At 41.5% G+C, this 26700-nt stretch overlaps 1 protein-coding gene across 1 annotated transcript in view; it reads right to left on the bottom strand.

The window, feature by feature from the left end:
- The window catches only part of BMPER (BMP binding endothelial regulator), a 275415-nt gene that overhangs the window by 94852 nt on the left and 153863 nt on the right, over positions 1–26700 (bottom strand). Inside the window, exons 10-11 of the mRNA XM_044657986.1 lie at positions 23077–23122; positions 8079–8408 (exon numbers count right to left, since the gene is read on the bottom strand). Coding sequence (XP_044513921.1) covers positions 8079–8408; positions 23077–23122 — 376 coding nt within the window. The remainder of the gene's footprint in view (positions 1–8078; positions 8409–23076; positions 23123–26700) is intronic.

Raw genomic sequence — 26700 nt, 5'->3', positions numbered from 1 at the left:
GTCTGTTTCCCTGAAAGATCAGAATCTTGGCCACTCATCACAAATGGTTCATCTTCGGGAGGGAAGACAAAAAGGATGGGTCTGAAAACAGTGGAAAAGTCCTCCCTGGATATCAAATGGCCCCTGAGCTGACATATGGTTACATCACAAAGAAACAAGATCAATAAGAACTCCCCCACTGGTGAGATTCCAAAAGCCATACTCCCTAAACTTGGATGTCATCCAAGGGAAGAGAATGAAAGCCAAGTATCATTGATATATGGGTAGGACACTCCACTGCCACATCAAAGAGAAGGGAAGTAGAGACACCTGTCAGAGGCAGCAATCTGGGAAGAAAGCCCGTGGCTTTTAAACTGAGTTTCTGTAGAAACAAATGCAAAGATTCCGTGCTCCAGGAAGCACCGGGAAAGGGGATATTCTACAACCAACACACATGGTAGGGAAGACAGGGTCAGGACTGCAGGAAAGGTGGCGGTGAAAGCTTGCTCCCAAAATAGTTTCATCAGGAAATCCATAGGAAAGTTTGTCTGGGAGCAATTTATACAGAGATGTCCAGAGCACTAGCCAGGCATTCAATCCTTGATACACAAACAGTTATGAAGCACTTACTATGTGTCAGGCACTGTAATGGGTGCTAAAAAGTAAAAGTTTACCCTCAAGGGGCTTATATTCTTCAAGGGAAGTCCAGCACATATTGGAGAGTTGAGGTTAGGGAAAGAAGTCTTGGTCTAGGCCAGGGCTTCTTAACCTGGAATCCATGATTTTTTAAAACATTACTTTGGGGGGCAGCTGGGTAGCTCAGTGGATGGAGAGCCAGGCCTAGAGACGGGAGGTCCTAGGTTCAAATCCGGCCTCGGACACTTCCCAGCTGTGTGACCCTGGGCAAGTCACTTGACCCCCATTGCCTACCCTTACCACTCTTCCACCTATAAGTCAATACACAGAAGTTAAGGGTTTAAAATAAAAAAAGAAAAAAAGAAAAAAAAACATTACTTTGATACCTGTATTTCAATGTAATTAATTTTCTTTGTAATCTTATGCATTTAAAAACATTATTCTGAAAGTCTATTTGTAGGTTTTACCAGACTGCCAAAGAGATTTATAATATTAAAAAAAAATAGGTAAAGAAAACCTGCACTAGATAATTGCAAGGATTGCATATAGAACTATGGGATATTCCATTTTCATGACCTTCCTGGTAATATTGGTTTTAATTATTTTTCCCTGAGCAAAAAGGATTGGGGAGAGGGAGGAAAGGAATAGAAGAGTGTTACATGAGCAGCTGCAGGGCAGATGGCAAGATGCCTGTTTAGGCCAGGACTTGACACCCTACAGAATGGATGTAAGAGATGAAGATAAAAGATGGTATTGGGGAATGGGGCTAGCTTAGTATAGAGGGCTGAGCCAATGAATGTGGATTCATTCAAATTCCATCTAAGACATAGAAGATAATACACACAGTAGACTATATGGAAAATTAAAGAAGGATGTTTTACAATCATCTGATTAAATATAAATGGGATAGTGGGGGGGGGGAAATGATTGAATTCATCAGTATCAGAAATCTCCTAGAATGGAAACTCCTTTCACCATGCAGATCAGCAATTACATTTCCTATATCACTTGGAAAGTTGCCTAGAGCGCTGAATAGTTCAAACTCTGACCCATGATCCCACAGATGGTGGGTGCCAGAGTCAAAATTTTAACTCAAATCTTCTTAACTCCCAGACAAGACTTCTAACCACTACACCATGTTGTATCACAGTAATGTAGGCTGAAGGAAAGGAAAGTAAGAAATATTGGACAATTACTTGAAACACAGAGATGATTATCATGAAGAAACCATGACTAACTGAGAAGTAGATGGCAATAAGCCAAAACATAACATGGGAGAAACCTTCCCTGTGACAGCTTCCTGCTTCTGAACAGAAAGAGTCAAAGAAAGAACCCAAAGTACAATCCTTCTATTAGATATTTCATTCTGAGTTTTTCTCCTACAATCTCTTCCAAAGGTCAGCCAGCTTTTTATAGTCAATTCCATTCAGTTCAACCAGCATTTACTAAGCATCTGCTATGTGCCAAACACTGGGGCCACAAAAGGAAAAAAAGAATGAAGTTCCAACCCTCAAAAAATTCACTTTCTATTCTAAGGAAACAATTCCATTGTTCATTTGTGTCCAACTCTTTGTGACCCCATTTGGGGTTTTCTTGGCAAAGATACTAGAGTGACCGGCCATTTTCTTCCCCAGCTCATTTTACAGATGAGGAAACTGAGGCAAACAGAGTCGAGTGACTTGCCCAGGCTAGTAAGTGTCTGAGGCTAGATTTGAACCAAACAATGAAGCTGAGTCTTCCTGACTCCAGGCCCAGTGCTCTATCCATTGTGCTACCTAGCTCCCCTCCAAAGAAACAAAATATACACAAATAAGTAGTTTTAAAAATATGTGAAACATAATTATGGTTCTTGGGGAGCCAAGATTAACTGGGAGAATCAGAAAAGGCCTCATTGTAGGAGGTAACTCTTGAGCTGGACATTTTTCCGAACTAGAAAGCACATCTTACTCTTTAAAGGTTATTACATTTGATATTTCAAGGTATTTATCAAGCTCTCTGAAAGCTTGTGGCTACTTTTATTCACCAAACAATGGAAGAATATGATGGAAGATGGGGAGTGGGAGAGGAGAGAGACAATACAGAGTGGGTCAAGCCATCCTTACGGTGTCCTCATTTTTACCTCTATGGCCCTTTTGCCTACAGAAGATTGTTCAAGTTAGCTGCAGAGTCTATCAGTGTTTCCCTTTCCTACATTTGTGGCATTTCCATTTCAACTTTCCCTGCTCGTTTCATGGTATAATATCTTCCTTTTGAGCACATTCATGGAAAGGTGATTATAATACTCAAAGGCGAGAAGCTAATGAGCTGTAACTAAGGAAGTAAGCCTTCAATATGATGTCTTGAATGGCCGTCCTCCTCAATGAAGCATTTTGGAAGCCCCTTGGGGATTGATGGGCTGGTGTTTCTCTCTGCAGCTGGGATGAGTTCCCCCATTCTCCATCCTAGACCTTGGACTAAAGTAACTGGCAGATGTTGAAGTTTAAAACTGAAGCATGTGTTACATCTGCAGCTGGGAAGAGTGGCCACATTCCTTCCCTTGCATTCCCCGGTCTTCCAATTTCCTCCCTCCACCAGTCAGTGGTTTGCCTTACTGTTCTTCACTCACTTATTCTACAGGAATCATAACCCCCATCCGTGATCACAGGAGGGTAACGTTATTATTCTCATTTCCTTTCCTGTGTTTATGTCCTTTGACTGAAGGAATGATAGACTTTTTAAAATTATAAATCATAAAAATTCCAATAAAATTGGTGATAAAAAATCACCAAGAGAGAGACTAAAGTCATTATATCTTCACTATTAGAATATAAGCTCCTGGAGGGCAGGCGCTGTTCTGTTTTTGTGAGTTCCTAGTGCCTGGCCCCGAGTTTGGTCCATGGCCAAGTCTTACTGCATGCTTACTGGTTGATTGAAACGATGAATAATGAAACATAGCTTCCCCCTCCCAACAGAAAGTGAATGCCTACTGGGACTGAATAGGGTATATATTGTCAGACAAAATCTCTGCCTTGGAGCCTATTGTTTAACTGTGTTGCTTTGTCCTGAGGGAGGATTTGACCTGAAAATTTGTTAAAAGTTGGCCATTCCCAGCTGTGTGACTCTGGGCAAGTCACTTGACCCCCATTGCCCACCCTTACCACTCTTCCACCAAGGAGCCATTACACAGAAGTTAAGGGTTTAAAAAAAAAAGTTGGCCATAAAGGGCAGCTAGGTGGTTCAGTGGATAGAGAGCCAGGCCTGCAGACAATCAGACACTTCCTAGCTGGGTGACCCTGGGCAAGTCACTTAACCCCCATTACATAGTCCTCACCACTCTTGTGCCTTGGAACCAATACTTTGCATTGATTCCAAGACAGAAGGTAATTTGGGAAGGGTGTTGTTTTTTTTTAAGTTGTCCCTCTGAGGTAAAGCTCAAAATCATCAATAATGGTTGGATTTGTTGTTGATTTGATTTCGAATTCATAGCTATTCCCTTGGAGTTTCTTGAGAGAGAGATGGATTTCTTTAGGATTTCGCACCAAAGATCTGGATGCATATTCTGGAGATGACAAGGATAGGTCTGTAGGAAATGCTCAAAAGGAAAGCTATGTTCCAAACCGAGCCAATTCAGTTAAACTTAACAGTTCTTAAGCACCCACTTTGTACCAGACCACTGGAAATTCGAAATCTAAACAAAACGCCTTTTTTTTTTTTAAATCCCAGGCCCTGCCATCAAGAACCTTACTTACATTCTCCTGGGGGGGGGGGGCTCATCAATAATAATTTCAAATAATTTGAGGAGGAAGAGAAAGTACTAATAACTAAGGGGCTTGGGGAAGCTCTCCTATAGGAGGTGATACCTGAGGTGAGCCCCAAAAGGATTCTAAGAGGCAGAGACGAGGAGGGAGGATATTCCAGACATCTGAGAATAGTCTGGACAAAGGTACGGAGGCATTAGATGCAAATGGGTATTCCTTCGCAAGAACTAGCTCTTTTGGAGAGAACTTACGAGGGGGTGCAAAGCAGATGCTGAAAGGGGCATATTGTGGAAAAATGCTAAGACCTGACAAGAGTGGGAGGCCTGAAGTGTGGGCTGGTTTTCCTCCCGAAAACTCTTGCCATTGTGGGTTAGTGAGTGCACCATTCCAGTTGGGTTCCAGCCATGCTCAAAGACCGCCGCACTCCTACTGAATCCCTCTGAGAAGCCCACAATGCAGGGCTAAGTCCTCAAGCCACTGAGGCAGCAGGCACAGACATTCTTCCCCCATCCCTCCTCCGCTCCCAGCTGCAAGGTCCATTTCAGCTGTTATTTTGCAATAATTGCTCTCTCATCTCAGACAATAATCGACCTCTGGCTACGAACTGAAAAGCCCACAGAGACCAAGAGGAACACTATGGCATTCTAAGCCAACAATAGGTGATGAAAACATCTGCAGAGGGTGAAGCTGAGGGACTTGGCTCCGTCTGGGGAAAGAACACCATTGTTTTGAAATGGAATATTTTTCATTCAGAGGATAATCCCAAAGCACAGTTTAAGGCCCAGTGGACTTCATATTTTTTCCCCCAGGAAGTTGAAGACTTTGCGTTTCTCTCTTCAGGAAATTATTCAGCTGGGTATTATTAGGAGCCGTCCGTAGATTATTGGCATTCTGTTAACAGCAATGGGAGAAGAAAATAAAGGCCTGAGTTCAAGCCCAGGGATGTCTCTCACTTTTCAGGGCGATCCTGACCGGTTTCTATTTTGATAGCAGCCAATTCCTTTTGCTTATTTTACAGACCGAGCTAATCTCCTGGAGGGCCTTCATTCCATCAGTCTCTCTTTGCCAGCTCGCTCTAAGCAAACCCAGAGCATCCTTTGGTCTTTTTAATCCTAAAAGATCCAAAATCCTTTTGTTCCGAGAGGGAGTGAGCTCATAACGGCATTCACATCTATCGTGCTCAGCTGGGGCCAAGAGCGAGCCGTTATTGAGTCCTCCCTTCGTCACGATTGGCTGTGCCCTAACATTTGGTCTCCCCAAAGAAACAAGCTGCAGTGGCTTATTAAGAAAAGGAGAGGCCTAGCTGGACTGCGCATCACAGGCTTATTGCAAAACGAGCCTCTCTGCTCCTTAATACCTGAGAGTTCCTTCAGGCAAGTCATTTTCCCACTGTGGGTCTCGGTTTGCTCAGCTATAAAAGGAAAGTGGTTGGACTTGATGAACCCCCAAGGTCCTTCACAGCCCTAAATCTGTTCTCGTCTGAGAACTGTATTTGCTAAGTGTGTACCTCTCCTTCACACTGGATTTTCTGCTCTTTCTTTTCCTGAAAATCAGGAGACAGAAAACCAACACACAAAAAACCAACACAACTTCTCTGCTCTAGCCAGTGATCACTTGAGCTGAAATCTGCCTCCTTGCTGTTAGAGAGGGCTCCCCCAAATTCTTATTCAACATTCTCCTCCCTCCAAACCAAAGACCTTTGGGTCTCCACGGGCCTGACACACGATCATAATAAATGTCTCCATTTCTTCTCCTTGTTTATCCATGCTGGCATTCCATGGGCTCAAATCAGTTTAGCAAAACAAACCTTTGGCCCTGAATTCGAACCATTAACATATTTCCCACCCAAGGCTCAGAAGAAAGAGGTCTGCTGAGATCAACTCCTCACTAGAACTCCACTGCCCAGACTTGGCTACGGCCAGGGTTTCCCCCTTCGTCAGTTATGTGCGAAAATATAAATAAATACTCTCCGAAGTGATTGAACACCCTTCAGAGCCAAAGCAGAGCGCGACAAGTCTCTAATAAATTGCACCGATGTGCTTAGGGCACCAGGCTGCCATTTTGTCCTCAAAGGAAAGGATAACTTTGTAACTTTACTTGGAAGTAGTTTCTCCAGTTCTGAACTTACTTCCTTCAAAATTTCATAGATGTGGGCATCCCCCTCAGGGCTGTTTATTCCGTAAGTCACCGTGATATATAGCTATGTCAACAAACATCCATGCACATAAATATGTGTGCATGCAAATACGTATGTGTGTGTGTCTATGTGTATATATTAAGGATAGAAATGATATAGAGACAGAATGAGACCCTCAGTGTGTACTTAACGGCCATGGCGGAGAAGGTACCAAACACAACCTGTCCCCAAAAAAGGTCTGAAAAACTGGGGTCTTTCTCGAGGCCTGATGGATTCCGCTGTGGAATGCTGGGTTCTAGTCTACTGGGAGAAGGAAGGATTCTAGTTTTCCTAAGGAGTAACCTGGGAATTAATCTCTCCACTGGGAGAAACTAGCCAACCAGACACGAATGCACCAAGAATCTCTGGTTTTGATGGTGCAGGAACTTATCCCAGCAACATAGATTCTGACCCACCTGGAACTTAGGAGACAAATCAAAGGAAGTTACCTGAACTTCAGAAAGGAGGGCTGAGGAGGAGTGGAGATAGATAAATGACTTACCCAAGGACATCTAGCTAGTTACATGTGAGGCAGGACTTGTCCCTAGGTTTTCCAGACTCCACGTCCAGCCCTCTATGTGACCAACTTTGCAATATGCCTGCCATGAAGAGTTTGGGGGTTCAAGTAATGTATTTGCCCACAGGGTCAACACACCAAATCCGTGAGGCAAGGCTAGGAAACGGTGAGGAAGAGCAGTAGCAGGGCAAGGGAGAGTCACCTTTCAGAAGTCTAAGAGGGATGGGAAGTCCCAGGCAGAAGCTTTTTGCCACAGATGGAACAATAGAGGAACCAAGGCTGTAAATAGTCCCCCTGGTCATAAACCTAAGGAGAGTGTCCACATGGGAGACCCAATGCTAGTCTCACACACACACACACACACACACACACACACACAGATCTACTCTTCCCACATGGCAGTAGAAGCTCCCAGGACACACAGCTCTGGAGGAGAAGGACCTCCTAAGGGCACCCTGTGCTCCTGGGGAATCTGGACCTGATGCTAGAGCAAGAGACCTCCTTGGAGCAGGACGGGCTCATGAGAGACAGCTCTAGTGCGGGCTTGTCTTTCCAAAGAGCAGCTCTCCAGAGAGCATTCTTTTCCACAGATGTCAAAACACACATCACCAAGTTGGAGGAGGTGCTGACAGCTCCAAGCCGGACATCCCCTCATAGCCTAAAAATGGAAACAGGACAGACAGAGAGCAAGAAGACGCAGGGAAGGCGCGCTTGCTGTTTTCGCAGCGAGAACTAACCCGGATGAATTCTCTGGGCTTCCACGGAGCAGCAGGCTGGCAAGATATGCAGCCAGTGCCAAGGCTTGCTCTCCATGGCCACTCCACTGATTTCTCCCAGTCTGCCCTTTTCTCAGGGGTGAAAAGGCTGCAACAGCTGTATTTGGACAAGCCGCACTTTGGGGCTTACCCAGGGGGAAGAGAAACGCCATCATGCATGGATTCCTAGCCAAGGGCTGATGCTCCCTACAGGGGGCTGGGGAGGACCCGGAGGGCGGCCACAGACCCTCAGAAGGCGCCACTCTTGGGAGCCCCACCTGCTTTGGTTGTCACTTTCAGGAGGTAGCCATCCAGATCAATATGGAAATGGGGCGTCTCGCAGGGCAGGGCTATGCGGGTACCATTCCACTTGACTGTGAGATGCTGCTGGAGACTGACTGTGCTGCCACCGACCATGAGGTCCACAGACTTGGTCCAAGAGAAGGACCGGGTGCGCCGAGCATCATTCTTCACCAGCACCTGGAAGGGTGAGGCAGAGGAGGAGCAGTCTTTTGTCAAAACGTACTGACATGTTCCCTGAAAGTTAAATGTCCGTCCGTCAAAAGTGTTGTAGTGGGGGTCTCCAAATACAGTGCAAACGCCGGGCTCTGCAGGTGAGTGAGAAAAAAAGCACGATAAAAACTAATTGAAGTATTTTTGTTTTCAAGTAACCTCAGAGATCACAGTAATAAAAATGGAGGGGGAAGGGAGCCTGACAAGAAGCTGACAGCCTCTAACACAAGAATTTTTTTTTTAACTCAAAAGAAAAAGATGATTGTTTTATGAACACAGGTCTGGAGCTAGAAGGGGCATTGGAGACAATCTGGTTCAATCCTCTAATTTTACAGAAGAAGAAACTGAGGCCCCCACTGGCGTTAAATGACTTAGAGTGGTAGGGTCATAGCTTTAGAGGTAGATGGCACCTTGGAGGTCCTCTGGTTCAACAACCAAGACCCAGAGATAAGTTAGGCGACTCGGAACTAAAGAATCATAGACTCGCACCTGAAAGGGGTCTGAGAGGCCATCATGGATTTCAACCCACTCATTCTCACCCAGAGAAAATCTTGGATCTTTGGAGCCAAGAACCAAACCCAGGTTCTGTGACGAAATCTTGGGTTCTCAGTGTTCTGTCCCAAACAAGTGGTTTCCAGATCAGAGGTGGTTTAAAGGGTGTGTGCGTGTCTGTGTGTGTCTGTGTGGGTGTCCGTGTGTCTGTGTCTCTGTTTTCCAGTGTGTGTGTGTGTGTGTGTGTGTGTGTGTGTGTGTGTGTGTGTGCACGTAGCCTTTATATTTTTTTTTTTTTTGGCTGCCAGATACTTTGGTTGTGTTTCCTGGTATCCTCTCTTATTTATACACTTCCTCTGCTCCGACTCTCAATATAGGAGCCAGAGAACTGAACTAGAATCTGTTTATCAACAGAGCTGACCTATCTATCCCGCTTCCTAATCCACCAGCCTAAGCAAGCAAGCCAACAAAAAAAGAGGGAAAGAAAAAAGCGATGAACGGCCGGAGGGGAGGCCTCGTCTGGGAATGTTCCCAGCGGAAGGACAGGGACTCTCAGGTAGGAATTACACGAATGATAGACGAGTGATCCTTTAGCAGAAGTTCAAAGATCAGGGCTTGGGCTTTCCTGGGGTTCTCTTGAAGCTGCTCCGTACTTCTTGGAAAGACTCTCCCACCCATACACTCCTACATTTCTCTCAAAACACTGAGAAGTTGTTCTTTTTCAAACACCCAGACAGACCTCTTCTCTAAAGAAACAAGCCCACGGCCACCTTCTCAATGGGGCAAAGTCAGAATCTAAACAAGGCAAGCCTGGACCTTGCAGAAATTGAAGGATTTTTATTCTGTCCTTGGAAACACGTGGCAGGAAAAGTGGTCACTGTGGACAAAAGGGGAAGAGGCTGGTCAGCCTCACTCAAGAGGGAGTCAGTGGAAAGAGCTCCATCTACGAGTCAGAGAGTCTGGGTTCAAATATTGCCTCAGATTCTATCGATATGATTTTATGTTTTACTAACCTATCTGAGCCTCAGTTTACTCCACTCAAAAAATGAGGGGCTAAATGATGTCTGCAGTTCTTTTCAGCTCTGATTCTATGATCCTAAGTTCTCTATGTTGGGCCTAAATCTGGCAGATTTATGTTTTAATTCCCTCCAACTGGCTGAAATGGGAGGCTGCTTCAATGACGTGGAGGGTCGCTTCCAGGATGACGGAGGGCAGAGATCCTCCATTTTTCCCATCTGTAAAACGTAGGCAGCACGTCCACAAGGGACCTCCCTGAGTCAGCATGAGGTCAGCACTTCATAACACTTAGAGCCCCAAACAAATGTGTGTCATTATTACAGTTCCAAAAAAAAGGAGCCAGCTGTCATGTCTTAAACTTTCTCTCCCTCCTGCTGTCTTTTATCTTTGCTTTCTAGGCAGCAAAGAATGACTAATGAGGAAATCATTGATATGAATTAGCCCAAACAACGATAAGATCTAAGATCTGCCATCAAAAGAATTATTTGTTTTCTGTACCAGTAAATGTCAAGAATCAAAGGAAGCTGTCCAGGGACAAAATTGAGGGCTTGTCTCCTTTTTCTTTACCTAAGTGAGCGGAGAAGAGTCAAGCGGTGGAGAAGACGCCCTTTGGAGACCTGCCACCCTGGCCCCTGGCCGAGACCAACGGAAGGAAATGTTTGCTTTTCATCTCCAACGTGTTGGGTAAAGAGACGCCGCCTTGTGTTGTAGCACCTCGGATCGCACCATATGTCACCTTGCTCAAATAGTCACGCAATACGTATACACACACACGAGACTGGAGGAGTTAAAATCGGATCCACAGTCTGTTTTCTTTGGAGAAATGTCACTTTTGGAATAAGCTTTTTTTTAAAAAGAAAAGAAAAGAGGGAGGATGTATGGTGCAAAGAGAACTGAATTTGGATTTGGAAAGTTTGATTGAGAGGTTCGAATCCCAAGCTAATTACTGATAACTGGATGGCACTGAGCAAGTCACTAAAGCTCTGGGCCTCGGTGGTTTCATCTGTAAAATGAGGAGGCTTTAGACTCTATGACCCCTCGCAGATTCATGGTTATAATCCTCTATGTGACCTTCAACAATAACCATCACTTCCCTGGGCCTCAGTTTCCCCATATGGAAAATGAAGTCTTAGATCAGATGGTCTCCAAGGTCCCTTCCTATACTAAATTTATGATCCTCTGATAAGTAGCCTGAGGTATTTGGGTTAATTTGAAACTATAAATACTTTTCCCCCAAAACCCCATCATATACATGATTTCAAAAAGAAATAATTAGATGTATAATTTTCTTTTCTTTTCTTTTCTTTTTTTAAACTCTTGACCTTCTATCTTAAAATCAGGTCTGTGTATTGATTCCAAGATAAAAGAGAGGTAAGGACTAGGCATTGGGCATCAAATGACTTGTCCAGGGTTATTTAAATAAGAAGTATTTGAGGCCAGATTTGAACCCAGGACCTCTCATCTCTAAGCCTGGCTCTCAATCTATTGAACTGTCTAGCTTCTTCCAGATGTATTTTTAAAAGACATCTACAGTATAAGCATTCACCTCCCAATTTTGTTTTTGTTCCATATTTTTGGCCTATTTCCCCAACTACATTGTTTTCCATTTCTAGTCCTCTGGTCCTACATCATTTCATATCATTATGTATATAAGAAGGGCCCTCAAAGCTATCAAGTCCAATTCCAACATTTAACAAATAAGGAAACTGAGGTCCAGAGAATTTAAATGTTTTTTTTTCCTCAAAGTCAGAAAGCTAGTATGTTTTTCTTTGGCAGGATTTGAACTATGGCCTTTCTGACTTGATGACCAGTCAATGCATTGACTGGATTAAGTGCCTACGAAGTCCAATGCTCTACCTCACTATAACCCCAGACTAGGCATTCAAAGCTTTCTTTAATTAAGGGATAATTTTCCAACCCTATCTCCAAAACATAGATTTCTTCATGTCCTGCTCTGAGTAAATCTTTGACTGACATCCAGATGTTGTCTCCTAGCCAAGAATTAGCAAAGATAATACATCTCAATGTTCTGGACAGTTGTCAAGATTTTGGAGTAGAGCCAAGAGCCAGAATTAGGATCCACTTCAGAGTCAAAGTTCCTGACCTCCACCAGCTAAGAAAGGAAATCTAGAACTTTCCCAAGTCACAACTGGCCATGGCAGACCCAGAGTGCGGTCCTGAGGATTGAATGGGGAGAAGGAGAAGAGAAGAGGACAAATAACTCTTGACCTAGCCAGTTAAGGAGGCTAAGTAAACCATAACTTTCAGAAAAAGAATTGTTACTTTTCTTGAAAAAGCCTTAAACTTGATAACCCTCCTTTAAAAAGAAAGATGGAGGACAATGAATGGATATAAAATGTTTCATAGACTTTGTAGGTTAGTTTTGCTTGGCTTTTTCTTTATTATAAAGGAGAGTTCAAAGTGGAGTGTCTAGGAATTAATAGCAGTGGTATAAACATTTTCAAGCTCATTCAAAAAACAGATAATTAAATAAACAAATAATGGAATATGTTTTTCTGTGTATGTTTTCTAAAAAATTCATCATGTTCATCCTCCCTTCCTCCCACCAAAAACAAAATAAATGAACACTCCAGGAAGCTTGGGCTAGACTGGATTGTGGCACGTACTCTCAGCAGGAATGAGAATGATGAGTGAAGAACACAAGACCTTAAGTACTAGTTTAGCAACCATTGTGATATATTATTTTTGTTCATAAATATGATGGTGCATAAAAATGTCTGCCTCGGGTGGCTTATACGTTGTATTGATTCTAAAATGGATGGTAAGAGTTTTGTGTTTTTTTTTTAAATTCACCTTAATTTGTATTCTTTTTAAAAGAAAAAAAACAAAGACGGCATTCTCATACTTTTTATAAGACAAAGAGGATCTTGATTTCAAAACTATTAAGGCTAAGTTAGAGAAAGAAAATTTTTAGGCTGGTGTCACTCATGGATATTAACAAGGAAAAAAAAGAAACAAAACAAATAGAAAAAAATATTCAGTCCTGAGGCCACACTTTGGTCTATACTGATAGCAATTGACATTCTTACCTAAAGCTTCTAGTTAAAGGTAAGAATAGCAAAGGTCCCCCAGAAGCAGAAAAAAACGTTCTTAGACACTGGAAGGGGAAAGTGAGCCAGTTAGAGACCATAAAAACTCAAGAGAAGTCCCATGAAAGATAGTTCCAATTACCGATTATGAGGGAGAATCATATGCATTGTTGACCATGCCAAAAAGTACAGAAAAGCAAATTTCTATGAAGATATTGTTTAAGGAAAGGTAAGTATGAATTGAAGTCAGAGTTAGGTGTATCTCTAGAGGTTCTGCAGTTAGGACTTGGGGACAAAGATCATCAGGACAATTCTTAATTCTAGGTAGAGAAAGTAGAATCAATTCCATCAGGATGTGAGCTCCGTGAAGGCAATAATTATTTAGGTTTTGTCTTTGTAGCTCTCCCAGCACAGTATCTGGCATATATTAAATGCTTGATAAAATGCTAGTTAAGCTGAATTACACTTCATTATTGTGCAAAATCCATCTCCCCCACCCTGAAATACTTAAATGTTTGCCTGGCATCTAAAGTTCTGCCTGCCATATATAATGAGAGAAAAGAATATGCATGTTAAGGTAATGATCAAAAGAGAACAGTTTAGGGTACAAAATATGCTTATCTATGTGTGTGTAGAGGGAGAGAGTAAGAGACAGACACAGAGGCAGGAAAATGGAGGGGGGAAAGGAAGAGAAAGATAGACAGAGACAGAAAAGGAGGAGGAGGGAGACAGATCAATAGACTGAGAACTGAACAAGTACTTAGTGGGGAAAATGAAGATTATATATCTCAGTGTTATTTCTTCAAGGTATTCATTGAAACAAACTCCAGTTGCAGATGTCTAACATCCAAGTCATTCTTCCTATCAAACTCTAGACTCTGTCCAGCTTACTTGAAGTGAATTAGGAATGGTCAAAAGGATTGAGATCAAATGGAGCCAAACATTTTTAATCCAGGACAGGACAAAAAATGTCTGATTTGTCAGCGGGGAGCTATTCTTCCTTATTCCTTTAGGCAATTGGTAGAATGTGGTATCATCAAACTACCTGTCTGTTGAAATGAACTTCTGTTAAATTAGATTAAATCTAGAATTACTAGACTCAAAATCTCCAGGCTTTCATCAAGTTCCAGAAGTAGAAAGTTGGCTTTTATAATTAACTGCCTTTGAGCAAAAGAGAAAATCAGTCTTTCAGCTCTTCAGTCTATCTAATCTAATACCCAGACCTACTTTTCAAGGTAAGGAGGTGGAGAAATCCTGGAATACAATGTCATATATATTGTCCTGGGGGGGTTGGACTTTACTGGCTTTCTTTGTTTGCAAGGGAAGATTCAATGTTGGAAGGGGAGCATAGAGGCTATTTCTCCAAAATGACTATGATATAAAAATAAGAAGATAACAATAAAATTATTTTAGAATTTTTAAAATTATATATTTACTCTTTAAGTCAAATACACTACCATATCGATTAGTAAATTTCAGTTATATGGTAACAAGCAAGTCTTGAGGAAATACAGAAACATGGAATTACAGAGTTGGAAAGGCATCTAGTCCAGCCCATCTCTAAAACCATTTTCTTCCTCTATGCCCTCCGGTGGTCTCCAAATTCTGCTCAAGACTCCTACAGAGGGGGAACTCCTTACCTCCCAAGGCAGTCTGTTCCCATCCAGATAGCGACCATTCTGTTTTGGGAGATTGTTTTGAAACCCTGACCTTCCATCTTAGAATCAATACTATGTATTGGTTCTAAAGCAGAAGAGTAGTGAAGGCTAGGCAATGGGGGTTAAGTGACTTGCCCAGGGTCACACAGCTAGGAAGTGTCTGAGGCCAAATTTGAACCCAGGACATCCCTTCTCTGAACCTGAGCTCTATCCACTGAGCCACCTAGCTGCCCCAAACACCTACCATTCTTTTTTTTTTTTTTAGGATATTCCTTTTTTATTTTAAAATATTTTCCATGGTTACATGATTCATTTTCTCTCCCTCCCCTCTTCCCTTCCCACTCCCAGAGCTGACAAGCAATTCTACTGAGTTATACATATATTATCACTCAAATCCCATTTCCATATTATTCATTTTTGTAATAGAGTAATCTTTTTTAAACCTAAACCCCAAATCATATGCCCATATAAACCAGTGATAAATCATATGTTTTTCTTCTGTGCTTCTACTCCCACAGTTCTTTCTCTCAATGTGGATAGCAATATACCTATCATTCTTAAGGAGCTCTCCAACATCCTACCTAAATTTGCCTCTATGAAATATCCACTCCAAGAAAGAGGAATGGATACTATCTTCAGAGGCAGCTCAGTCCACACCAGGGTAATTCTAATTAAGAGGGTTTTTTTGTTCCCTTAAACCTAAACTGTTTCAGTGCAATAGCCACCCATATTTCCTGATTCTACTCTGGATGCCCTGGCAGAACAAGCCTATTTTATTCCCTCCTCTACCTGTGCCTCAGATCAAACACTTTTTTTTCATTGTTATTATTATTATTTTTAAAACCCTTACCTTCTGTCTTGGAGTCAATACTGTGTATTGGTTCCAAGGCAGAAGAGTGGTAAGGGCTAGGCAATGGGGGTTAAGTGACTTGCCCAGGGTCACACAACTGAGAAGTGTCTGAGGTCAGATTTGAACCCAGGACCTCCCATCTCTAGGCCTGACTCTCACTCCACTGAGCTACCCAGCTGCACCCAGATCAAACACTTTTTTTAAGTCTCCTAGCACCAATTTTTCATGAAGATTAAGGAGCCGGGTGGCTTTCCTATCACAAAGTTGACTCCATTTTATTATTCTGGATTTCTAGAGCACCTAAAAGGTCCTCTTCATCTAACTCAAGTCTCCAAAATTACTTATCTGCTTTTATGTGGTATCATCCAAGAGAATGGAGGCTATTGGGGTCATTGTAGCCCCAGATCTACCACACTGCGGAGTGAGGAGGGAAATCCAAATGACTAGGATTTAGTGAAGAAATCCTAAGAAATTGGCTGAGATGCAGACACATTAAGACATTGCAAAGGTCATATAATCAGAGGCAGAATATGAATCCAGGCTATTCCTAGCCACTCTATCATACCACCTTTCCTGGCACATCATAGGTGCTAAATAACTGATTGGTGAGTGTTTTAGATGATACCAGCTCTCTGAAACAAGATTGTCCAGAAGTCAGCTTGTAGATCATTATAAAGGCAGACAGGTCAACTAGACAAGGAATTTGAACAAAACAGTAAATGCTAATTAGCTTACTGCTCCCCAGCCCTAATCCCAGGATCATTAAAGTCTCTACTCATTCCTTATACAGCAAATATTCTTTGCTCAAGCTCTACATAGCCTTGCTTTTATGGCTTAAAGTCAAAACTATTAGCCTTATTCAACACAGTTCATTGTGGTTTCAGATATAAGTGATCTCAGGATCACACTAAATAGTTGTGGAATCTATGCCATTCAAGAATTTCTGTAAATCAGGTCCAGAAGACCCTGGTTCATGGTGTACTAGCACCATGATAAATAAAATAATTAGATTTCCCACTCCTAAGCCCACTGTTTGATTAGACCAAATGGCATGCTCCCACCATGGGGCTCTGGTAGAATGTTTCCAAAACCAACCCTGAAGGAGAGAGGGATAGGAAGAGAAGCAGAGCCTACATCCCTGGTTCTGGAGCCCAACAAATGGAGGACTCAGGAGTTGTCTAACTTTTCCTTCATGCCAACTTTCTCACCAACTCACTAAGTTCTTCTTGAGAAGTTCTCACCAACTCACACGAAAGCTTGTTAGATTCCTCCTGGAGAGTATGGGCTCTCCTTTTTAAAAATCCCAGCACCCACACAATGCTTGATGTGTACAAGATGCTTGCTGAATCCAATTTTAAAAAATAAGGGAAGGAAATGGATTAAATATCACAGATTTAGAGTTGGAAGATAGAGTCAAGGTTTTCTATTCCTCTCATTTCAAGGGTAAGGAAACAGAGGCTTAGAGCAGTTAAGTGACCTGTTCAAGGTCATAAAGTGACAAGTGATGGAACTGGGATTTGAGCCCAGACCCATTGACTCCATATCTCCCATTTTGACCTCTGAGTGACATAGAAGAGCACTGGACTTGGAGTCAAGGAGATCTGATTTCAAATCCTGCTTCAGACACTTAATAGCTGTACAAGAAAGGAGGTAACATGCCCAGGGTCATTCAGCTATTATGTGTGAGAGGTGGGACTTGAACTCAGACCTTCTAGCTGTCTCTCCATATTGCCATTCATACCTCATTATTTGACAAATAAAATATCTGGCATCCAAATGTATCACTTGCTCTTTTTAAAAAAAGGTATTTTATACCCTTCTCTTCTATCTTAGAATTAATACAGTATGTTGGTTTCAAGCCAGAAGAGAGTTAAGGGCTAGGAAATGGGGGTATGTGACACTGGGAATCCAAAGGAAAGCTTTAGTCTAATAGATGAAACAATCTGCTAAAATTATGTACAGGCTGGAGGGCAATTTGAAATTGTGCAAAAAGGGCTTTAAAAGAGTGCCTGCCCATTGATCCAGCCACACCACTGCTGGGTTTGAACCCCAAAGAGATAATAAGGAAAAAGACTTGTACAAAAATATTTATAGCCTCCCTTTTTGTGATGGCAAAAATTGGAAAATGAGGGGATGCCCTTAGATTGGGGAATGGCTGAACAAATTGTGGTATCTGTTGGTGATGGAATACTTTTGTGCTCAAAGGAATGATGAACTGGAGGAACTCCAAGTGAACTGGAACAACCTCTGGGAATTGATGCAGAGTGAAAGGAGCTGAACCAGGAGAACATTGTACACAGAGACAAATACACTGTGGCACAATCAGTTGTAATGGACTTCTCTACTAGCAGCAATGCAATGATCGAAAACATTTCTGAGGGACTTATGAGAAAGAAGCTATCTACATCCAGAGAAAGAACTGTGGGAGCAGAAACGCAGAAGAAAAATAACTGCTTGACCACATGAGTCGATGGGGATATGATTGGGGATGCAGACAATAAAAGATCACCCTGATGCAAATATCAATGATATGGAAATAGGTCTTAATCAATGACACATGTAAAACCCAGCTGAATTGCGCATTGGCTATGGGAGAGGGATGGGAAGAGGGGAGGGAAAGAATATGAATCATATAACCATGAGAATTTTTTCATAATTAAATAAGAAAATAAAAATAAATTTAAAAAAATAACAAAAAAATCAACAACAACAAAACAGGAGGTTACAGGGGGCAACAAGGTGGCTCAGTGGATAGAGAGCCAGGCTTGGAGATGGAAAGTCTTGGGTTCAAATCAACCCTCAGGCATTACTTAGCTGGGCAAATCACTTAATCCCCACTGCCTAGCCCTTACCACTCTTCTGCCTTAGAACCAATTCATAGCATTGATTCTAAGAGGAAGGTGAGGGTTTTTTTTTTTTAATTATGTACACACAAGATATATGTGGAAATGGGAGGTAATCTCAGAAAGGAGATACTAGAAGTGGGTTCAATGTGGGATTTTAGCTGGGTCCTAATGGAAGTTGGGAGGATCAGGAGATAAAAAAGAGGCATTAAAAACTTCCAACCATGGGGCGCAGTTAGTGAAAAGTCATGGTGCTGCGTGGAGTGCCATGTGTAAGGAATAGCAGAAAGGCCAAGGTCACAGGATCCTAGAGCCATGGAGGGGAAGAAAGTATGAGAAGAAAGGGGCCAGGTTGTAGAGAGCTTCAAATGCCAACCTCAATATTCCATTTTGATTTTGGAAGCAATAAGGAACATTTAAAGTTTAATGAGTAGGGATTGTGTAGGGTCAGATCTGTAATTTTGGAAAGATCCCTTTGACAACTGAATGGAGGATGGATGAGAGTGAGGAGAAATCTGAAGCCAGAAGAACAAGGTATTAACAATAGGCGAATGTCATAGTGCAGATCCGAGGTGGTGAGAACTTGCATCAGGGTGGTGGCTGTATGAGTGGAGAGAAAGGGGGTACAACAGCTGTTGTGAAAATAGAAATAGGAAAATTTGGCAACAGATTGGATATATGACATGAATTGTGGAGCTGAAGATGAACCCAAGAATGTGGCACAGGGTGAGAGAAAGGATGGCATTGCCCTTGACATTAATAGGAAAGTTGGGAATAAGACAGATTTCAGGGGAAAGATAATGAGTTCATTTTGGGACTTAATATTTTTGCAATGTCTATGGGACATACAGCTCAAGGTATCCAACAAGCAGCTACTGATGTAAGACTGCAGATCAGCAGAAAGAATAGAGCAGGATAAATAGATCTGAGATAACTAAACCAACCTATGGGAGTGGATGAGATCACTAAGTGAAATAATATAGGAGAAATGAAAAGGACCCAGGGTGGACCTCTAGCAGCCAACCACATGACCAGGATATGGAACCAGAAAAAGAGAATGAGGAGTGGTCAGACAGAGGACAGGAGGACAACCAGAAGAAAGAAATGTCCCAAAAACCTAGAGAGGAAAAAGTAGCCAGTAGAAGAGAGTCATTCATAGTGCGAAAGAGTGATGAGAGGTCAACAAGCATGAGGACTGAGGTTATTAGATTTGGCAATCAGATCACTGGTAATTTTGGAGAGAGTAATTTCAGTTGAATGAGGAGGTTGAAAGACTACAGAGGGTTTGGAGGAGGTGGGAAGAGAAGAGCAGAAGCACTGATGGTACATGCCTTTCTCAAAGAATTTAGTCATGGGGCAGCTACATGGCTCAGTGGAATGAGAGCCAGGCCCAGAGATAGGAGGTCTTGAGTTCAAATTTGGTCTCAGACATTTCCTAGCTGTGGGATCCTAGGCAAGTCACTTGCCTCCCTTTGTCTTTACTACTCTTCTACTTTGGAACCAATACACAGTGTTGATTCTAAGATGAATGGTAAGGATTAAAAAAAAAAAAAAGATTTAATGCCATGACATAATTTAATAGGATTCCCACATTATGATAACAGCCTCCATTCTATGACTTGTCTACCCTTCTACTATGTCACCTGTCTAAGAGGCAATGGAGGGATTCCCAGAAGTACAAAATGGAAATGAAGAATTATCACTCTCGTAATCTTGCCTTGGTTGACTCATTCCTCCATGCCTGAAACAGGAAACTGTTATATCAGGACCGAATCTCATAAACACAAGGTTAAACCTAAAATTTCTAATCACTACTCTACAACAGAGAAACTGGATCCAAGATTTAAAGATGGAAAAACCTATACAAGTCTCTTGAGTCCAATCTCTATTTTACTGAGAGGGACACTGAGACCCAGAGAAATCAACTGGCTCGCCAAAAGTCACATAAGTAATTAAAGGCAGTCATCAAGTGATAGCCTTGCTGAAATTAATCCTTAGTTCTTCATTGATTCAAGTCCAGAACTGCCATTTTGTTAATCTAGTATATTGTATGTAACTGAAAGGAAATATTTATCTTTTTTACCAGTCACTTAAACCTTTTAATATTCCCAAACAACTTTTTAAGTGTATAAGCTACAGAGAAAGTGTTGTATACATTAGGAGAAAGAGGTTTCTTTCTACCAATTAAATCACAGGTCAAACAAGCTTGAAGCCAATGAAAGGATCAGAGAGACAATTAGATCATGCAGTGGGACTCTCCATATAACATTAGACTTATTCTATATTACAATATTATTTTAATGAACTTTCTTTTTTCTTTCTCTTTTTTTCCCTTATTATAAGAAATGACTTTCAGGGAGTGAGTAGAAGTAAGGACTACTGGGAAATGTAGTTGGATATAAAAACCAAAGATGACATAATTTTTTAAAATAAAATCATGAGTTAAATTCCACTCAGCCATATGTAAGTGAATGTGTACAAATGTGCTATTTGGTAAAAACTGTTCATTAATTAGTAGAAATTTTCTCTCCTTTAGTTAAATATTTAAACTACCTAAAAGTAGGCACATGGGTCAGATATACAGTCAGATATATATTAAAAAACTAGCCCCCAGGTTATGGAGTCCTAAGTTCGAGTCCCAACACATTGGCTGTAGGGCCCTGGGCAAGTTGTTTTGATAGCTTAGAGCTCTAAGGCAACACCCTAGAGCTTTAAGTCAATTGTTAATCTAAAGTGCTGAAAGGCATCCTTTGCTAAAAATTTCTTAAACTAATGAAATCACAAATCTGGGGCAAGAGGCAGGAGATTGTTTCCAAGGAATATAGCCATACATAAAACTCAGTCCATTGCTATCATATATGGTCCATAAACTGCCACTCATGAAAAGAGCTAGATAGGATCATTCAAAATCTTTAGGAAGGAGAACTCCAGTGTTAAATAAAGGTAATAAAAACCACCTCTGCCGCAAAATGAATAATTTTGATTATATTACATTAAAAAGCTTTGTACCAACAAAACTAATCTAACCAAGATTAGAAGGGGGGAATTTTTTATAACAAATGTCTCTGATAAAGGTCTAATTTTTCAAATTTATAAAGAACGAAGTCAAATTTATAAGAATATAGGTCATTCCCCAATTGAAAAATGGTCAAAAGATATGATTATCATATGAAAAAATGTTCTAAATCACTGCAGATTAGAGAAATGCAAATTAAAACAATGCTGAGGAACTACTTCACACCTATAAGATTGATCAATATGGTGGTAAAGGAAAGTGGTAAATGTTGGAGAGAATGTGCAAAATTAGGACACTAGTGCATTGTTGGTGGAGTTGTGAACTGATCCAACCATTCTGGAGGGCAATAAGCAACTACCCTCAACTTTGCATACCCTTTGATTGGGTAATACCACAACTGGGTCTATAACCCAAAGAGATAATAAAAAAGAGGAAAGGGTCTACTTTTACAAATATATTTATAGCAGCTGTTTATGCAGTGACAAAGAATTAGACTTTGAGGGGATGTCCATCAATTGAGAAATGGATAAACAAACTGTGGTACATGCTGATGATGAAATATTATTGTGCTATAAGAGATAAGCAAGATGATTTCTGAAAAAGCTGGAAAGATCTGAAGGCACTGATGCAAAGTGGAATAAGCAAAACTGGGAGACCATCATACCCAATAATAGCAATATCACTGGATGATTATTTGTGTGACCTTGACTACTCTCAGCAATGCGATGATCTGGGAGAATCCTGAAAGACTTGTGAAGAGGAATGTGAAGGGAAATCTTTCACATCAATGTATTTTTGGTTTTATTTTGGGGTTTGGGTTATGTATAACTTTGCTCTTACAACAATGACCAATATGGAAATGGGTTTTGCAACACAATAAACATTTTCAAAAAATGTCTTAAAAAGCCCAAACACCTTGGCTTAGGTGAAAACTAGTGGCTTTGGCTTTAAACAGTCTTCCAAGTTGAGTTCTAAATCTGAATGTCTTCTGTTTTGTTTTGTTTTTTATTTTTTTCTGAATCCTAAAAGAAGGTTAGTGAAATATCTATATTACCGACATCCCTTTTTCATAAGATACTGACATGTCCTGGAGAGATTCCATCCCAACTCTATTTGGAAGGGGTCGATCTATTATTTTCCTTTGCCCCTGGATATGTTTGCCCACGAAAGGGCAGATTTCTGCAAAGCTTAGGTGTTTTGAGGAAAGGGACATTGGGAAGTCCAGGGTCAGAAGCCAAGTCGTTTTCGGACAAAGTTACTCCGTTACAAGACAGGAAGGTAGAAGCAGTCAGACCAATGATCCATTTCCTATCAATAGAGAGTTTTGCCTTTGGCAAAGGCAGTCCTTCATACCTTAGTGACACAGACAGTGGGAATGCAGGGAAGGAGGGAAGACTGCAGCTGTCAGGATTTATAAGGCTAGGAAAAAGCTCTATCCCTTCCGGATTATCCATGCAGTCGGGCTTCACTAGGTATCATTATCTTAGCTTCCCCGGCTGCAAATGTCGTTAACGCTTCTAATAGACACTCTGATGCTCTTGTCCTGCTACAGCCTCATCAGGAGACGTCTCGCCACCATCTCCTGCAGGGATGGCTGCCATCCAGCTGCCTCAACTGTACTTCTTGGGGATGGGGCATAACGAACTGACCGTCACTCATTGCAGGGAAGCGGGATGGCTCCATTTTACCCCCCAAAAGCCACAGAATGTGCATAAAACAGATGCTATAACCCAACCTGTTGGGACAGGAAACCCTCCCCTTCCCCACACACATCCCCAGACTGAAACAGTCATTGTGAAAATATAACTTTTTGGTAAAAAGGAAAGAACTTACTCACTTTCAGTGCAAATAGGACAGCATCCCTTTCTATTCAGAATTTTACCCTGATGGGAAAGAAAAGAACACGTTTATTTTGATGAACAGATTCTTTTTCTAAGCACTAATAAGCTTATCATTGGAGGGTTGATGAAATGTTTTACATGCATTATCTCATTTGCTCTTCACCATGATCGTGGCATGGCCACGTACAATCTTCATTTTACAGTCGAAAGAGTGAGACTCAGAGATTTGAAGTGACTTGTTAGGGTCACAAAGATATGGCTCCCCCTAACTCCATCCCCCCCCAAAAAAATGGTTTCTGAAGCAGGATTTGAACCCAGGTCTTCCAGACTTTTGTTCTATCTTCCTATGCACTTGGCAGTTTGCCTCTCTGACAAGTGATTGTTTTGCCCTAATAATGGCTTCATGCCTTTTCTCAAGGGAAGTTGGGGAGATCTTTCTAAGCAGCACAACCGTGAGCAGCTATTAGGCACAATTTCTCCAAGATGACAGGCTGCTCATCAGATCCCCAGAAGCAGCGAAAGACAAGTAGATGACAGCGACTGGTGAGTACAGCCCCAGTGTCTTTAGAAGAGATTCTATTCAGGAAGGGATCAGTGATGGCTTTTCTTTTCCTCTCTATTCCGTTCAGCATTTTCTTTTAGGGACTTCAGTCTGACTGAGATGGAAAAATAGACACATCACGAAGGACTTCATTCCACATTTCGTTAATTGAGAGGCTCTCTAAGCCCCCTTTTCCCTCATTTTAATATTTGAATTTGATTCTTTTCTCTGCTATTTTAGGTGGATTTTTTTTGTTTCTGTTTCAGTCATCACACATGTGTGATACATTTTGACGTGGGATTAACATGTTTTTTTTCCAATAAATTCAAGCAATATAACTGGCTACTAAAACCAGATTGGATTTGTTAATGATTTTTTTAAACCCTTACCTTCCATCTTGGAGTCAATGCTGTGTATTGGCTCCAAGGCAGAAGAGTGGTAAGGGTAGGCAATGGGGGTCAAGTGACTTGCCCAGGGTCACACAGCTGGGAAGTGTCTGAGGTCACATTTGAACCTAGGACCTCCCAGTTCTAGACCTGGTTCTCCATCCACTGAGCTACCCAGCTGCCCCCAATTTGTTGATGATTTAAGAAGGACTCGTTCTCAATGCTTCGGGGTCTGATGGATCCAAATGGCAGCACTCTATTTATCCACCTGACTTTTGTCCTACCAATAATTACATAATAATGATTATGTCTGACATTTATATAGTGTTTACTATGTGCCAGGCACTATGCTAAACATTTTATAATTTTCTCTTTTCATCTTCTCAAAAACCCTTCAAGGTAGATTTACTCAGGGTCACACAACTGGTCAGTGTCTGAAGCTGGATTTGAACTCAGGATTTCTTTACTCTTAAGTGCAGCGCTCCATCCACTGTAGTATCACCAAGCTGCCCTACTTACATTTTCCAGAGGGAAAAAATATATACTAGAAATTATAAAGTGTTAAACCTTGAATACAGCATATGCAAGTCTGAGACTGTTGGTGATGGCAATCAAGGCTGAGGATTACAAAAATAAAGGTTTATTTACTGTGTTTTTTTAAAGACTAAAGAATCTTAGCTCTGCCTTCAGAACACCTGTGTCCAGTCCTGCCTCTGACATTTATTGTCCCTGTGTCTTTGAGCGCTTAGTTCCCTGGGCCTTGGTGTCCACATCTGGAAAAAGGCTTGGTTGGGCCAGACAGCCTGGAGAGTTTATGGCACCTCAAGATCTCTGATCCTATTTCTTTCCTAGTATGGAAACTCCCTCCTCCATTCAGGACTGGTCCAGGATCATCCTCCTAGCATGTGTCCATGCAGGACTGAAATTCAAGTCACCCCGACTACAGAATGAGCCCTCTCTCCAATAATCTACCTTTCACTGGCAATCTGTAGAAATTAATTCAGGCCATATTTGAACCCAATGATGATGCCACGGAGGCAAAATGATTGCTTCAAGTACCCAGTTTTGAGACCAGATTGACTTAAGACAACATGAGAGATACCATACTTAAAGGCTCCTCTCGTGTGATTTTTGTCAAACAGAGTAAAGATGGAGAATGCTTTGGGCTCGTTCTTCTCACTAGTATTCCAAACCACTCTCCTAGAGAGCCTTTTCCTGGACATAGTCATAAAAATGGCCCATCAGCATACTAATGCATGGAGGTCCTGTATGTATTTATGTTGGTTGACTTTCCAAAGAGTTTATAGCAAAAACAAACAAACAAAAATGACCAACTCTCTGACTCAAGTCTACAGTCATCTGGTCCTTTGCATGAATGAAGTATTGTCAATGCATATCGGGTTGATTCATTTTTGCCTTCCAGGAGGCGATAGGTTATCCATGTAAATTTATTTCTTCACTATTAAAGCCAATACAGTTTATTGTTTTGTAAAACTGGTCATTTTCCAGGCGTTCCTTACAAGTTGAGGACCTTCTGTTTCAAAAGCAGGAAGTCTCTAGCCAAACTGAATATTCAAGACTGGGTGGTCTCCCCAGTTAGCTCAGTCTCTACATTCCCTCTTTGGGTCATCTTATCTGCTCAGGCCCTCTTGGGTCATTTGTCTTCTCTACATAAATGACTCGCCAAACCTATATTTCTAGCCTTCACCTCTTTCTTGAGCTCCAATCTGATATCGCCAGCTACACATTGGCCATCACCTGGATACCCCAACAGGATCTCAAATTTAATGAGTCTATAAACTTCTCAAAATCTACCCCTTGTGTATAACTTGTGTATAACTGCCAAGGGCACTATCATCCTTCTAGTTACCCAAGTTCTCAACTCCAGAGTTATCTTTGACTTTTCACTCTCCCTCACCCAAAATATCCCATCCATTGCCAAGTCCTATCAATCTCACCTCCACAACTTTCACTCTCCCATCTGTCCTACCATTTTGACAGCTACCATCTTGACTTAAGCTTTTATCACCTCTTGGGAACTCTCACAAGAGCCTCCCTATAAGTCTTTCTCTTCTTTAATCCATCCTTTATTCCACTGCCAAATTGAAATCCCAAAGCACAAGTATGAACATGTCACTCTCCTATTCAAGAAGTTTCAGGGGCTTCCTAGTATTTGGGATTTATCTCCTCTATTTGGGATCTAAAAGTCTTCACAGTCTACCTTTAACCTATGTCCCCAGACTTATTTAAAATAATTAATAAGCCAAACACTCAATGTCCTAAGCACACTGGTCATGAGCCATCTCCTTATGTAACACACTATCTCTTCCTACCTCTCTGCGCCTTTGCCCAATCTATCCCCCATTTTCCAAATTATTCTCTCATCTCACTTCTGCCTCCTGGAATCCTTGGCTTCCTCCAAAGACCAGCTTGTTACCACTTCTTCCAAGAAGCTTTTTCTAACCTCTTTCATTGGTGAGCTTCCACCTTGGACAGATCACTTCATCTATCTATAAAACGAGGAGGTTGGACTAGATGACCTCAAAGGGCCCTTTTACCTCTAGAGCTAAGGCACAAACTAAGAAACACAAAGATGGAAGAAATCAAACAGATCTTTATGAATCTCAGTTTCTTGCTCTGTAAAATGAAGGAATTTGGGCCAGATTTTCTTTCAAGAACTATGAGATCTGTCG

The sequence above is a fragment of the Gracilinanus agilis genome, chromosome 1 (genome assembly GCF_016433145.1).
Source record: "Gracilinanus agilis isolate LMUSP501 chromosome 1, AgileGrace, whole genome shotgun sequence".
In the NCBI taxonomy this organism is placed as follows: Eukaryota; Metazoa; Chordata; class Mammalia; order Didelphimorphia; family Didelphidae; genus Gracilinanus; species Gracilinanus agilis.
This window is presented reverse-complemented; position numbering and strand designations above follow the sequence as displayed.